Consider the following 14,002-nt stretch of genomic DNA (forward strand, 5'->3'; position numbering starts at 1 on the left):
TCAAGAACTATAAAATATCACACTTAAGCTGAAGATTTTTTTTTCTCTCCCAGGTTGTCAAACTGAAGCAGATAGAACACACACTGAATGAGAAGAGGATATTACAAGCGGTGAACTTTCCTTTCCTTGTTAAACTGGAGTATTCTTTTAAGGTAGTAATTTCTTTCAAAGTAATTGTTGGGTTTCAGGGAAGTGCATGCTTACGCTTTGGATATTAAAATCTATAACTTTTACTGTACAATAGTTCAAGTATTTTTGTTTTCAAAGATGCTTCATTTGGCACTGTTGCCAGGGCTTGAGTAGGAGTGGAGTGCACTCGTGTACACTTCATATACCCGGTTCATCAGGTAATGTTTGAAAGGATATCTCCAAATAAAAAAATAAAAATTAAATTAAGTTAAACTCCTCAGAGTTTTCTCTTTTCTTGGAGGGCAGCTGGACTGTACAGCAAGGGGGCTTTAAGGCATCATTTTACCTTTGAGAGATATCAAAGCGTGTCATCTGTACCACTGTATAGAATGGTAAATTTGTAATTGTTCTGGCGATCTTTTTGCTTGAGATTTATGCCCAAGGCAGGTCTTAATGACAGTTTTAACCATGAAGGACAGATTTAACATGAAGCTAAGGTCACAACTTTGAGCTTAGCTTTGAATTTAATGACAGTATGTACTGGTTAGTCTGTAAAGAAATTGAGAAGCTTTCTGGTTTATGAAGTGATATGCACCTTCTTTTTTCTTTTTTCTTCTTTTTTTTTTACATTTTAATTGAGCAGACATGTTCTACCTTAATCTTTAGAGGTTTGAGCTTTGGGGCAGGGGCTGTGGAGACAAGAATACCTCAGGTTGTCAGTTATAAGTATTGAAGAGTTCAAGGTCTTGCCTTGCAGTAGGCATCTTACCCTCTCTTCCATCAGGTCTCTTACACACCAGTCTGCGTCTGGACCTCACTAATTATCTTTATCAGATTTGCTTTAAAATATATTTCTTGAGATATATGATGCTTCCTTTGCAGTTTTTCAAGAATTTCTACCTATGTTGCATTATATTTGTCAATGTCATTGGATGGCTACAATTTTTCATTTTCATTCATTAATAAAATGTACTCCACACAGGAGTTGTAGAGATTATAGCCTAATGTGTATTTGTGTGTGTTTACTGGTCTCCCTAATTTCCTTAGGACAATTCTAATTTATACATGGTAATGGAGTATGTTCCTGGTGGAGAAATGTTTTCACATCTAAGAAGAATCGGAAGGTTCAGGTAAGAGTATTAATGACACTATTCCTTTTAAAAGGCTTAATTTGCTGATTTGGGAAGAGGGGTTTGTAAAATTTGTTAGCATTGAAGAAAAAATTCTGAAGGGTTAGGTGCGTTTACCTCTTGTTCAGTGGACTTAAATTAGGCAGGCAGTGAAGAACTTCTATTTATTTTTCGTTTAGTTAATACAGCATTTGTGATCTGTGCATGATAGAATCTTGGAATTCCTATGCATATTGTCACTGAAATTCATGGTAGTTTCTAAAAGTAAAATTTGAAGTCAAAGCTCTACACTGTGGGATACATTCATCTTGATTTGCATGTGTATTTTACTTGCAAGACTTTAATTTAGGGAATGTATGTATCAATTCTGAAGATGTTTGGTTTTGCTTTTTCTTGTTGCACAGTAAAAGAACCAGTTAAAAGATACTTATTTTGTCTACCCCTGACATTTAGGTGGTTGTTTTGGTACCTTAGCATAGCATTGGGGTACTTAATATTCTTTTAATTCTTCACAGTGAACCACATGCACGGTTTTATGCAGCTCAGATAGTGCTAACATTTGAGTACCTCCATTCATTAGACCTCATCTACAGAGATCTAAAGCCTGAAAATCTTTTAATTGATCAGCAAGGATACATCCAGGTATGATATTCTTCATATATATATAGGGATCAAGTTTTGTCTTGCAATGTAGATTTAGGTAATTTGAGAAAATGTGTTTAGAATAAATGGTCTGTTAGCATGTTTGTGTGGAACATTCAAATGCCATACTGTCTAGTAATGGTTAAAACCCTTGGGTTGTAGTTCCTCTGACTGAAATTAAGTATGCACAGTAGAGCTGTCTGCAGTTGAGCCAGTTGTCAGGATTTCCCTTGGGGTCTGTGGTGAGAAGTAGGTGATTACATGGCTCTGTTCATCTGACCTATTTTATATGTCTGCCCTAGAACAAGATGAAAGATCCCCTAAAATGTCTGTTTCCCTGCACTATCTGTATCAGCAGTTTAGGAAAACCAGCTTAGATATTAGCCCTGACATGATAGTACTTAATGTCCATCAGATGAATCCCACCCTTGGAGAGTCCTAGCCTTCCCAGCACAGCTGGGGTGGGAGCTGAGTTGAGGTCTGCACTGCAGTGCTCAAATGACAGCTTTTGTTTTACAACAGCCTCTCATGGCACCTTCTCGTCTTCCTCTTATCTCATGTTTTTAGCTAAATGGCAAATGGGAAGGCAGAGTGCAGCAACAAGCACTCTGCAATGCTGTGCAGTCCTTAAACGTGAAAGGAAGTTCTTCCCTCGTTGTGTCACGGCAGACTCTAAACAAGAAAATACATAATAAAAATGTTTGAGAGGAGTGTAAAGGATTCATATCTTATGTTGTTTATCACTGTAAGATAATTTTGCATGGAGTCTAAGATAACACTGTAGGGAGAAGATGAATACAAGTTCCTTTAACGCAGCTGGGGAGCACCATTAATGTATGGCTGGTTTGCTCCATTTACTGTGGCTGCTTTACTCCAGCACTGGCAGCTCTCTCTGTGGAACAGCATGTTTTTGTGATGGTGGCAGAGGGAGATTTGTGTTCATATGTTGATGCTGCAGCTCCAGCTTCATTTTCTTTTTGTATTTTAAAGCCGTTACTGTTTGTCCTCTGTCTGCAGTGTATTCTTCTTGCATAGACTGATGTGCATTCCCAAACACAGAAATGATTCTCTGCTGACTGAAGCAGGTCTCTCCAGTCAGCATGTCACCCACTCCATTCAGTTCCAGCTGCTGATGCTGTTGTTTCTACCAAAAATGAAAAAAAGTTGCCGTGATAGTTTGGCTTCTTTAGTTTTGACATTAATGTACAGCAACATCAGGGTTATTGTATAATTAGCAGTGATTCTCATTTGGTACAGTATGTTTTCTCAAGGAATGGGTTGAAAGTGAAACCAAGAAGGAGGAAACAAAAGAAAAAATCACAGACTTAGTAGCTTGAAACTGATCCCAGAATTCCACATGTAATTACCTGGGTTCTGTATGTATTCCACAGTATGGTCCAGGTGAAAACACTGACAGTATGATATTGCATACAGAGTTCTGAAAACTTACTGTAGCAAACATGACAAGTGAAATGAGGAATTTATAATGTCCAAGTACTTACCATTTGTGAATACAGTTATTGCTACATTTTCCCCCCTCAGGCCTCAGATAAACAAACTTGACTCTGGTGATACTTTCAAAGATACTCAGAATCAGAAGTTACTGAAAGACCTCTTCTATGTTGTCTTATTCCCACACTAATTTTACATATGACCTTTATACACTTATGCAATAAAATTCAAAATTTACAAGACTGGGGGATATAATGATCCTTTTTGTGATTAATTTATTTGTTAACTAAAGGAAAAGATAAATATCTTGTTTATATTCTTCAAATTTTTCAGCATTACAAACAGTCTCATGTTAAAATATAAGAAAAAATAGTGATGTAATTGCAGTACATGTGGAAGATTAGAAAACGATAGTTTCCACTGATTTTTAAATTGTAAATAGAAGCTGATGTCAGGGTGATAATACATATTTTGTGTTCTTTATTAATTTTATCATGAGACCTATTTACTGACTTAGAAGTACCAGGAAGACTGACTAAAAAAGGTACATCTGACTATGATACTATGTGATTTGAGAAACAAATTTTTCCCCTGTAAAAAATGGCTTTCCAAAATATTTCTAAAGTACTTAATTTTAAATTTCTTTGTAGCAATGCACTTACAAGCAATTTATTTCTTCTGATGACAGGTCACGGACTTTGGCTTTGCAAAAAGAGTAAAAGGCAGAACTTGGACGTTATGTGGGACTCCAGAATACCTGGCACCTGAAATAATTCTCAGCAAGGTACTTTGTCTTGTTATCAGCCATGCATTTGATGTAGTTAAAGCTTCTCACCCAGTTATCAAGCTCTGAGGGATAAACAGTTGCTGATGCTTCCAAAAAATTAGGTCTTGATTAATTAAATGGCAAATTGACAAATGACACAAAATGCAGTCATTGCATTGTAAATATTTGTTTAGTATGCCAAAACTTATGCCAGATAAGGAATTTTCACATAACTGTACCAAACTTTCTACATGTGCTTGCCACGTAACCTGTGAGGGGCAAAGAGATTTAAAGAACCTGTAATTAGGTTATTTAACTAGCATCCTTATCAGAAGAACAAATCTGAGTGATTACATTCTGAAGTGCTAACACACTAGAACAAGAACTCCAGAGGTAAAAAGAACTGTGTAAGGGATGAATCAGTAGTCATTACATAACTAGTTTCAGGTTTAAGGCAGTTGACATCAAATCAAACATGAAAATCCACTGGTTTTACACAGAAAGCACATGTAGTCTAAGCTGACTGTAGTGTTTGTTCATTACTTGCATTAAGTGTTCCAACATAAAAAATATTTATCCTGTAGCTGTTTAACTGTAGCACTGTATGTTTTGCAAATGGAAAATACAGAACTGCTTATGCCATAAAACAATCGTAGTGCATAATGTTAAAATATGCATTTAACAAGTGCTTTAATTAAATACCCTTTGCAGATTGTCAAAAGTGAACAAAAAATACTTCTGTTTGGGGGAAAAAAGCTTGTCTGCATGTTTTTTTCCCCCCGTGCAGCTAAAACAGCAGAAGAAATTGCAATATATCTACTACAATGTCTTCACAATAGATTTTCCTGAAAGACTGGGTCTGAGCCCTGAGCTTTGTAAAAAATCTCAGAGAACATATATGAAATGGATGGGTTTGATGGTTTCTTTGTCTTTTGTAACATTGAATATGACCTACTAATGGTTTAAGGTTCAGGCTTTTAAGATCAGATCATAAATGACTCTAACAACAAATTAACTAAGCTTTTAAGCTCTTGTAGCTGGTTAACTGCATATGAAACTGAATGTTCCCAAATGTTCATAATCAAGTGAAATGGTGACAGTGTACAATATAGGAAGAGTTGCTATGTATGTTGTTATAATGAAATTTCCTTAAGCTTTGAAGAATTATCAGTCTGTAACAAAATTGTTTTGATTTTAAATAAATGAGTTGTGCCCATTTACCCAGGAGTGTAAAGAAATCACTGACACTCATCACAGCAATGTGTGCAAAATGCCTTATTTCCATCACTGTTTCACTGTCATCACTGTATTAGGTTTTAAGTGTATTGCTGTTGGAATCTGTGAATGTCAGTTTGGTTGGAGTCAGGTTGTAAGTTCTGCATTAAATGAACAATAATGTATTTGCTTTCTTTGCATTCCATAAATATATAGATCTATACTGAAAATCCTAACGTGTGTTAGAAACTGTACTAACAGTGGCATGTTTCATTTCATTCAGGGTTACAACAAGGCAGTGGATTGGTGGGCACTAGGAGTGTTAATCTATGAAATGGCAGCTGGATATCCCCCATTCTTTGCAGATCAGCCCATTCAAATTTATGAGAAGATTGTGTCTGGCAAGGTGGGTTAAGGGTCTGGGTGTTTTCACAAGCACAGTTGTTTTTATAGAACCTGGTTTTTGGTGGATGAGATGCAGAATTCACTGACCACTAGACAGTGAGCAATTTGAAAAGGACCTAGGAGGAGTTTGTAATGTACATTTCATAAGTACAGACATTGTTACTTGAAAACCAAAGTTAAAAAATCTGTTCCCTGCCTTCAAATTTCAAATTCAAGTTACTAAATTTACAGATGTTGTGGTATTATATCCTTTAATGCTTGGATTAAAGTGATCCAACGACTATTAACAGCTACTTAGCTGTGTGCTTAATTTGCCTAGCTATTTTCTTACTTCTCAGTGGTCTAGATATTATAGTCATTAAACCTGTGAATTTCTCATAATCTACAATAAAATCATATTGGTAGGTAAACTGAAGCAGGGTCCTTAATAACTGGACTTCTTGATTTTTTGAAATGTTTTTATGTTAAGTAATTCCATGATCTGTATTTATCATAACTGAGCAGCTCAGTATTGAGAGTGTCAAACACTGAGTCTATGAGGATGACAAATACCACTTTCTGCCTGTTCTTTTCCCCTTCCTTCTCTCTGCCAACTCAAATGGTGTCAGTAGATCATTTGTTAGAAAAACCCTTTGTAATTACATCCCACGAATCATCTTCAAATATCCTTTAGCCAGGTTTGAATGAATTGCAAGTCACTAGTGTGCTGTCTTCAAATAGTGCTGTTATGTAAGGCTTCTGATGTTGGTGCATTTAGTTATGAGAAACAGATTGCAGTACAGCATAAAGTTCCAGATTGACTTTTTGTATATGCTTGCTGAATGTACAGTTATTTCAGAGCATATCTGTGTATTTATATGCTGTATATATGCTATATACTGTGTCTCCTCTGATATATATATATAATGTAATCTAAAAATTTAGAATACCTAGAAAATAGCTGAGACTGTCTTGAGATGGTAAGTTGTTAAAACACCAAGTTCAACTTACCTTTTAGATCACTCTTACAATAAATTAATATCTTGCCCCCTAGAAACTTCCAGTTCAAGAAATCGTAGATGGGCAATGTAATGCTACTGATAAAGGCTTTGTGAAACAGAAGTACATGTGCAACAATAATCATCTCTCTCTTCATGCATTCCTGCTTGATTTGATTTTAGAAGAAAGAAAGAAAATTGCCCTACTGTTTCCTTTTGTGTCAAGTTGTTTCCCTTCACAGGGGAAAGAATCAAGTTTGTATCATGTTTTTTAATGTTGTGGGTGTATAATTTTAGGTGAGGTTCCCATCACACTTCAGTTCAGATCTAAAGGATCTTCTAAGAAATTTACTCCAGGTAGATTTGACCAAACGATATGGAAATCTCAAGAATGGTGTAAATGACATAAAGAATCACAAGTGGTTTGCAACTACAGATTGGATTGCCATTTATCAGAGAAAGGTAAGACCCTTCCTGATCAAAAGTATTACAAGTCTTTAAAGGATTGAAGTAAAATTTCCAATTATTGTGTTTAATTTTTATTCCCTAGATCTGGGACTTTAAATTGAGAAAGGATGAAAGTAGCTTTTAATCTTTTTAGGTTCCAAAGGATATGTATAGATTGAATTATGTTTGTTTTTTCTGGGTATTCTAGCCTGGACCTCTGTACATTCACGTTCTCTTTAACACACATGTTGTGCGTTAGTCTATTTCTGGATTATCTCAGGACAAGGCATCTCCTGCCTCTCTCACTTTTTATTTAACCCCTGCTATAGTGGCATCTATAAATACTCCTCCACATGAGAAATGAATTTGTTTTCCTTTCCAGTTAGCTCTTAGTATTCAGACTGTGCTTCAGTGTGGAGAAGCTCATGCCAAAGCTGGAGCTTTTCTTTTTTCTCCAAAAGCAACCTGCTCCTTCTGTAAATCAAACTAGAGATAAGTGATAATATTTAAAGAAATTGGTTTGAATTTGAAATGCTAGCAGTCTTGACTATAGAGGCATGAACTTGCTGCTGTAACAGCAGTATTTTAAGGGCCAAACCTAAATACTAACAATAATTTATAAAAAGAAACGGGTTGTTTGGCTACACAAACTGACAGTACAGTTGTTGAATTATTCGCTAATGTATTAATTACTAGAAGACAAGATATAATTAATGCATCCTGTATTTCTTGCATTAAGTATAGATATTTTTGAGAAAATATTCCCCATTGTGGAATTCTAATTATCTGTTCTTCACTTTCTTAATGCCTCTTTGCAATCTCTTTTTAGCAATTTCCACAGTAAGATAATAGGAAAAGGTCTGACGTGTCTCATTTGAAAGTGTTCAAAAGTTCAAGCAGTAAATGAGATATTTTCTGTGCTCTGAGTTTTGTTGTAAGAAAGTGACTGAAAATCAACTTAAGACACAGAGAAAGAATTCAGATATTGGTAATGTGTGGCTTTGTAGGCTAGGTATGTATACAGACTGTGTTCACTCAGGCTAAATCGCTGAAACACCTATCTTGTTTTAAGAATAAGAGGATATACACATGACAATTGTACACACAAAAGCAAAAGTTACTGTTATTTCTTGGCAGTGTACAATGGTATTGCCAACAGTTGGGAGTTTAATTTTGTTAGCCTGTGCTGTACCTCTTTAATTTACTGATCTACACATCACACCCTGACCATGGGCAATCTACCTGGGGGCACAGTGTGGTGTGATCCTCTGCCCCATTTCATTGCTCCCCACCATTTTGCCTCTGGCACACTTAGTCCTTGAGATGTTTGGGAGAAAGATACTGATTACTTTGTGTTTCCAGGTTTAAATTTGCATTGCCTGCATAATTTTGTTGTAATTTTGCTTACCTTATGGTATAGTCTTTGAGTGACTCCTTCAAGTCATTGCTTGTGTCTCATTGTGGCCTAGTTTTCAAAAGGCTTTCACTTCTTACTTAGGTTCTAGAAGGAACTTCGCAAAAGAAGCAGAACAAATTATTTTCCACTTGTATTAGGTTAGCTTTTATTTGGAAATAGAAGATTGTTATTAAGTAGGAGGGAGAGGCATTCCAAACTTTGCTAAGATTTTTGTGTAGTGGTGGTGGCGATCAGTGTACTCCGGGTCCTGTGCTAATGAGCTGGAAGGAGCAGGATCACCTCTGCAAGGAGGGGACTAATCTTTGTTTTGAGCCTGTCAGCAAGAGATTAGTCTTTTTCAATTTAGATTCACACATCTAGGCCTCTACCTTCTTAGGATGGTTTTGTTTATGTGCCACAACTTAAATCTGTAATACCTGATTTCTTGGCAGGATCTGAGAAGTAATGGGAGTATTGCTGTGCTCATTATTACAATGTTAAATCTACTGGTATTTGGCCAGTAACATTTCATGTGCCTTTTTGTATTTCCCACCAATACAGGTAGAAGCTCCATTCATACCAAAGTGCAGAGGTCCTGGAGATACCAGCAACTTTGATGACTATGAAGAAGAAGATATTCGTGCTTCTCTAACAGAAAAATGTGCAAAAGAATTTGCTGATTTTTAGTAGGAGTAAGAGGACAAGATGACATCAGGGCTCACATTGGGATCTTTGCACTCTGTTAACAGATGAGGTGGAGCTGAGACCATCATATGTCAAAACAGTTACCTAGTTACTTCATTCCACAAAGCTGACTGAGGTCTTTATTGCCATCTTCCATGTGTGCAGTTTGCACCAACCCTTCTAACTAGGCACAATTAAGCAAGCACTGTTTGTGCAGTAACACAGAATAATAGACCACTTTCCTACTTAACTTTGGTTTCTGTCGTTCTTTGTTTCTGTGTATTGTTCATTTTCCCCCTTTGAAATGAAGTAGTTTTTTACCCAAGAATGCTCCATTTTATTTTGAATAATGTATTATTTGTGTGAGTGAAATGGAAGGTGTTGCGGCTAGTGTGATTTAGACTGAAGTGAAAGATAAATGTTGCTTCTAGTCTGTGCCAGCCAATAATTCATGTCTGTCTTGTGTCTGATGCTACAATTTATAATAATTTTTTAGTAGCTCAGACTAAACCTAGCCAACATTTTTAGCATTTTTGAAGGTAGTATTTATCGCCATATAAATGTCTGCTAAATTAACTTAAAAACATTTCTTCCTGGAGGCTGACCAAAATTCAGTAGAATCAATTGGATGGCTTAAGTAGGGGACAGTAGCTAGACCCCGTGCCTTGGTTTTCTACATCCCTGCAGTTTTCGTCACTGCCTCCTTCCTTTGTATTTCCCACCTAGGCAGTAGGCAAGTTGCCATAACCAGACTGTACCATGGAAAGCTTACAGTCTCATGAGAGGGAGTAATTCCATCTGGTCTGGACTTTGGACCATATTAAACCAAGTCAACTTACCAGCATTTCAGTTGGCAGGTGTGAAATGGCTTGTTTAAGATCAAGAACCCTAAACTCTTAAAGGAAGTTTTGGTCAGTACTGTAGAGAATTCATTTTGATTCACTTTTCCTTCTGTTTTTTTCTTATTTTTTTTAAAGTAGCCAATGTTTCGGCTCCCAAAGTATTCCTTGCTTCAAGCCTTTTTTGATTAAAAAAGGCATCCATTAGAATAAAAACCATCATGCCACAGAAAGCAAAATGCGCTCTGCCATTAGCTATGAAAAACAAATGGTTTAGCAAATGCAAAATAATGTTCTAGATGCATCGCTGGATGAACACGGTTATTTTTTGTTAGCTGTTAAGAATAAGAGGTTATTGCCAAGTTTTTATTCTGGTATACTATATTAGTAAACTGAGGATGGAGTACTGCTACAATCATTTTCTTTTTAATTACAGCACTTCATTCATGAAGAAAAGAGATCAAGTTTAAAAACTGCAACAGCTGAGTTTATTTTAGTTGCGTTGTGTCTTCATTTCTAACCTACTTTCTTTCAATCAATCAGAATGTATGGTCACACAGATACAAGTATTTGGGTTTAATTATGTTTTGTATACTCTCACCAACTGACTTAAAAGGTATTGCTACCATGTGCTAGCTTTGGGCACTTTTACACATTTATTTCAATGTTAATAATCAGCGGCTCAGCACTTTTTTCGGGGTTGCTTTTAAACTTATTCATAGTAGTTTTATTTGAACACTTGGTTCTGGCTGTCTCAGTGACCTGTCTTAAAACAGCACATCTAAAAGTTTAAACTAGACTCATGTTTTATGATAAATTTACATGCATACAAGGATTAATTGTTTTTTTAAAAAATGAGCTATATTGATACATAGCCATTGGATTTGTTTGAACGCCAGTGCAAATAAACAGCTGGCATTCCTTCCTTTTAATCTGTACGACGCTCCTAAAAGAAAGGCCTTTGTAGACATTTTACAAAAGAGTATGAAACATACCACCCAATGTTCTGTCTGTTTAGGTTGTTGAGCATTTTTGCACAACGTCATTAGGAGGCTGACACTGAATGCAGTCTTTGTCCACCCATATTTACATACATGCAAGAAAAGTATAAGATACTTTGCTGTAGCAAATTTTATGTAACAAAGATATATCGTCACATTAATAAATTTAAAGAAATCCTTTGTATGAAAATGTTAAAATCTTTTGTATTTCATTTAGACCAAGGACATGCTGCTGTATGCTAGCTGTATGCGATAAATTCTACAGTAACTTTGTTGTCGTTTATGAACTTTAAAAGATTTTAATAAATGTTGAAGATCACAATTTGATTCTGTTATGATTTTAATTTTTAATCATTACATTTATAGTTCTAGAAAGGTTCAGAGATTTTTCTGTTCTGTAAAATACTGTAATCATTCATCTTGCGTGTACAATAAGACAAAAGTCTAGGAAATTGGTTCTGACATGTCTGTCTGATACCCAGATTAAATTCTACACGGGCATAAGTGGAAAAGGCATCATAATGCCATGATATTATGCTATTTTTTAATTTTATGAAAATCCTGTTAGAAAGTAAAACACTTTTCCAATATGGCATAATAGACTTCAGTATGGAAATGAGATTCTATTTTGGAAAAGGAGGGGAAGTGTGCAATTTCCAAGGCATTAGTGAGTACATTTGACAATGTGAGTATTATACAACCCTCTCATTTAAACACAGTCATGAAATATAACTACAGAATATTATGTTACCTGTATTTAATTTGAAAAATCCTTTTCACAATATGGAAAAATTGTATATCTATGACAGTAGAAGCTTGTTAATTTTACACATTTGAGGAATTAAGTGTTGAACTATATGGTATATTTTAATTGTACTCTAGTTGTATGTAACTTTCATTTCCAACATAAAGGATTGTATCTCATTAAGTAAATTGCTTTTTTTATTATCTTGTCAGTTGCATTAAAACCCTTATTTTTAAATCCTTTAAAGTATTTTACTAATTTTTGCAAATAATTAGATGTTTTTAAGTGCTGCAATAGTGTGCAATAGTAAACATTTATATACAGAAGTGCAAATTAAATTATGTACAACACTTGTGCTGCTTCTTTGTGAATCAGAATGTTGTATGATGACAGTTGTTGCACCTCCCCACATGTGAGCAGGGTTTGAGAGCAAGAGGAAAAGGTTGTGAAACCTATTACACATATGAGTTGGGGCACAGTAAGCTTTACACTAACTAGGGTGTCTGGAGAAGGTGATTTGGAGAATATTAAAGGCACTATGAGAAGTCTTGGACTTCTTAGACAATCAAAAGCAAGCAAGATGATCATTAGCTTCAGTATTGTTTGTCTTCATTTTATTTTCATTCAGACTCAATGCTTTTTATTAAAGATAATTGCCTGGTTTTAAACTGTCTGCAGATCCCGCTGTACAAACTTTGTGCTGTGTCTCATTGTGCTGTGAAACAACTGATAGAAGTAAAGACTGTTCATGGTCTTGGCATTGTCTGTCTTGAGGCTTTTTCTGCAAGTGGTGTTTGGAGAGGCTCTCTGGTGCCTGCTCTGTAATGCAGCTCCTCCTCTTCCCACTGTCTGAGCCGAGCTGTGGCCTCTGTGCTTCTGCTGCTGTACGCCTGCGACTGCGGTCTTGTGTTCTTGGTTTCCTGGTACCACTGCTACATTACATTTTAAAGACCTTTGTACTTTTTCTAGAGCTGAGCTAAAAAACCTGCAAAAAATACTGTCCTCTGCTTTTACTACAGCTCCTAAACAAGCACAGCATGCTGAACCACAGATTTGGTGTCATTCAAATCTGTTCTGATTTCCTGCATAAGGAGGACTTATCCCAGATCAGAACTGAAAAACCATTCCATAAGAAACGGGTAAAAAACCAATTCCATTCTTTAGCTGAAGTGCATATAGCTGATCTGGATCTGTTTGATGATATTAAAAAAAATAGAGAGAAAGATTGACCACCACAGTTTTACAAGTGTGGGTCTTGCATACATTTTAAAAATGTTTTTCATGGAAAGATATTTTCATGAGGTATTGACTGATTTAAGTTCTTTAACAGAAAGGTAAAATATGAGTGCCTAACTTCAAGTTGGCCAGTAAAAGTGTTAGAACTCCACAAGGATGTTTAAATGCCTTATTGATAGTAAATGTTTGTCATCTTACATAGGGATTATGTGAAGTGTTGGATTTTTTTTTAGCAGTGTAAGAGGCAAGACAGGATCTCAAGATATCTTCCCTTTCTAACTTCTAAATTTGATGATGAATAAAAGTAAGAATTAAATCTGAGATCTAGTCACATTTACCTCTTTTTATTGTTTGGATTTGGGGAGAGGTATCGTATGACAAAAAGAGATGCCTGAAGGGAACTTGCATATACTGAAAATGTGTTTTATTTTTATAATTGACTAGTACAAAGAGTGTAGTCCCTCAGAGGGATAAAAATAGCTTGAGGTTTCTATGACATCATTAGGATCAGTTCCCAACAGTGTTTCAAAGCCAGTAAAAATTCCTTTAGAATCCTTACAGATTCATTGTGCTGTTCCCTCCCTTGGAGGGTCAAGTGCCAATGTATGTGCAAAAACATATTCCTAAAAATTGTGTGTGTATGGCTCTTTGAAGCTTTAAAGAAGCATAGTTGTGGTGTTCATTGACATGAGCTGCTGTCAGTGAAGCACGAATGGAAGAGCCAGTGACAAACTTGCACATTTCTTAACTGCTGCTAAGCTTACAGGTCTAGATTGTGATGGAACACACAATAGCAACTAATGTTTGATGGCAAGGCTGCAGCACAAAAACTCTTCAGGATGAAAGGTTGTTAGTGTTTGAGAAGGAAGGTCAGTGATCTGTTCCATCTGTATGCAACCACAGTAACAGGTGTTTTCCTTTGCTGGGAGGTGGTTATC

At 35.9% G+C, this 14,002-nt stretch overlaps 1 protein-coding gene across 3 annotated transcripts in view; it reads left to right on the plus strand.

Annotated features, from left to right (window-relative positions):
* PRKACB (protein kinase cAMP-activated catalytic subunit beta) overlaps positions 1 to 11,405 on the plus strand; it is a 73,951-nt gene extending 62,546 nt beyond the window's left edge. For all 3 annotated transcript variants that reach the window (XM_059854119.1, XM_059854117.1, XM_059854116.1), the window contains 7 exons: positions 54 to 152; positions 1,177 to 1,259; positions 1,775 to 1,901; positions 4,042 to 4,137; positions 5,618 to 5,740; positions 7,014 to 7,178; positions 9,121 to 11,405. In XM_059854119.1, the coding sequence (XP_059710102.1) occupies positions 54 to 152; positions 1,177 to 1,259; positions 1,775 to 1,901; positions 4,042 to 4,137; positions 5,618 to 5,740; positions 7,014 to 7,178; positions 9,121 to 9,246 (819 nt within the window). In that variant the 3' untranslated portion in view covers positions 9,247 to 11,405. The remainder of the gene's footprint in view (positions 1 to 53; positions 153 to 1,176; positions 1,260 to 1,774; positions 1,902 to 4,041; positions 4,138 to 5,617; positions 5,741 to 7,013; positions 7,179 to 9,120) is intronic.
* The last annotated feature ends 2,597 nt before the right edge of the window (positions 11,406 to 14,002 follow it).

The sequence above is a fragment of the Haemorhous mexicanus genome, chromosome 9 (genome assembly GCF_027477595.1).
Source record: "Haemorhous mexicanus isolate bHaeMex1 chromosome 9, bHaeMex1.pri, whole genome shotgun sequence".
Lineage (NCBI taxonomy): Eukaryota > Metazoa > Chordata > Aves > Passeriformes > Fringillidae > Haemorhous > Haemorhous mexicanus.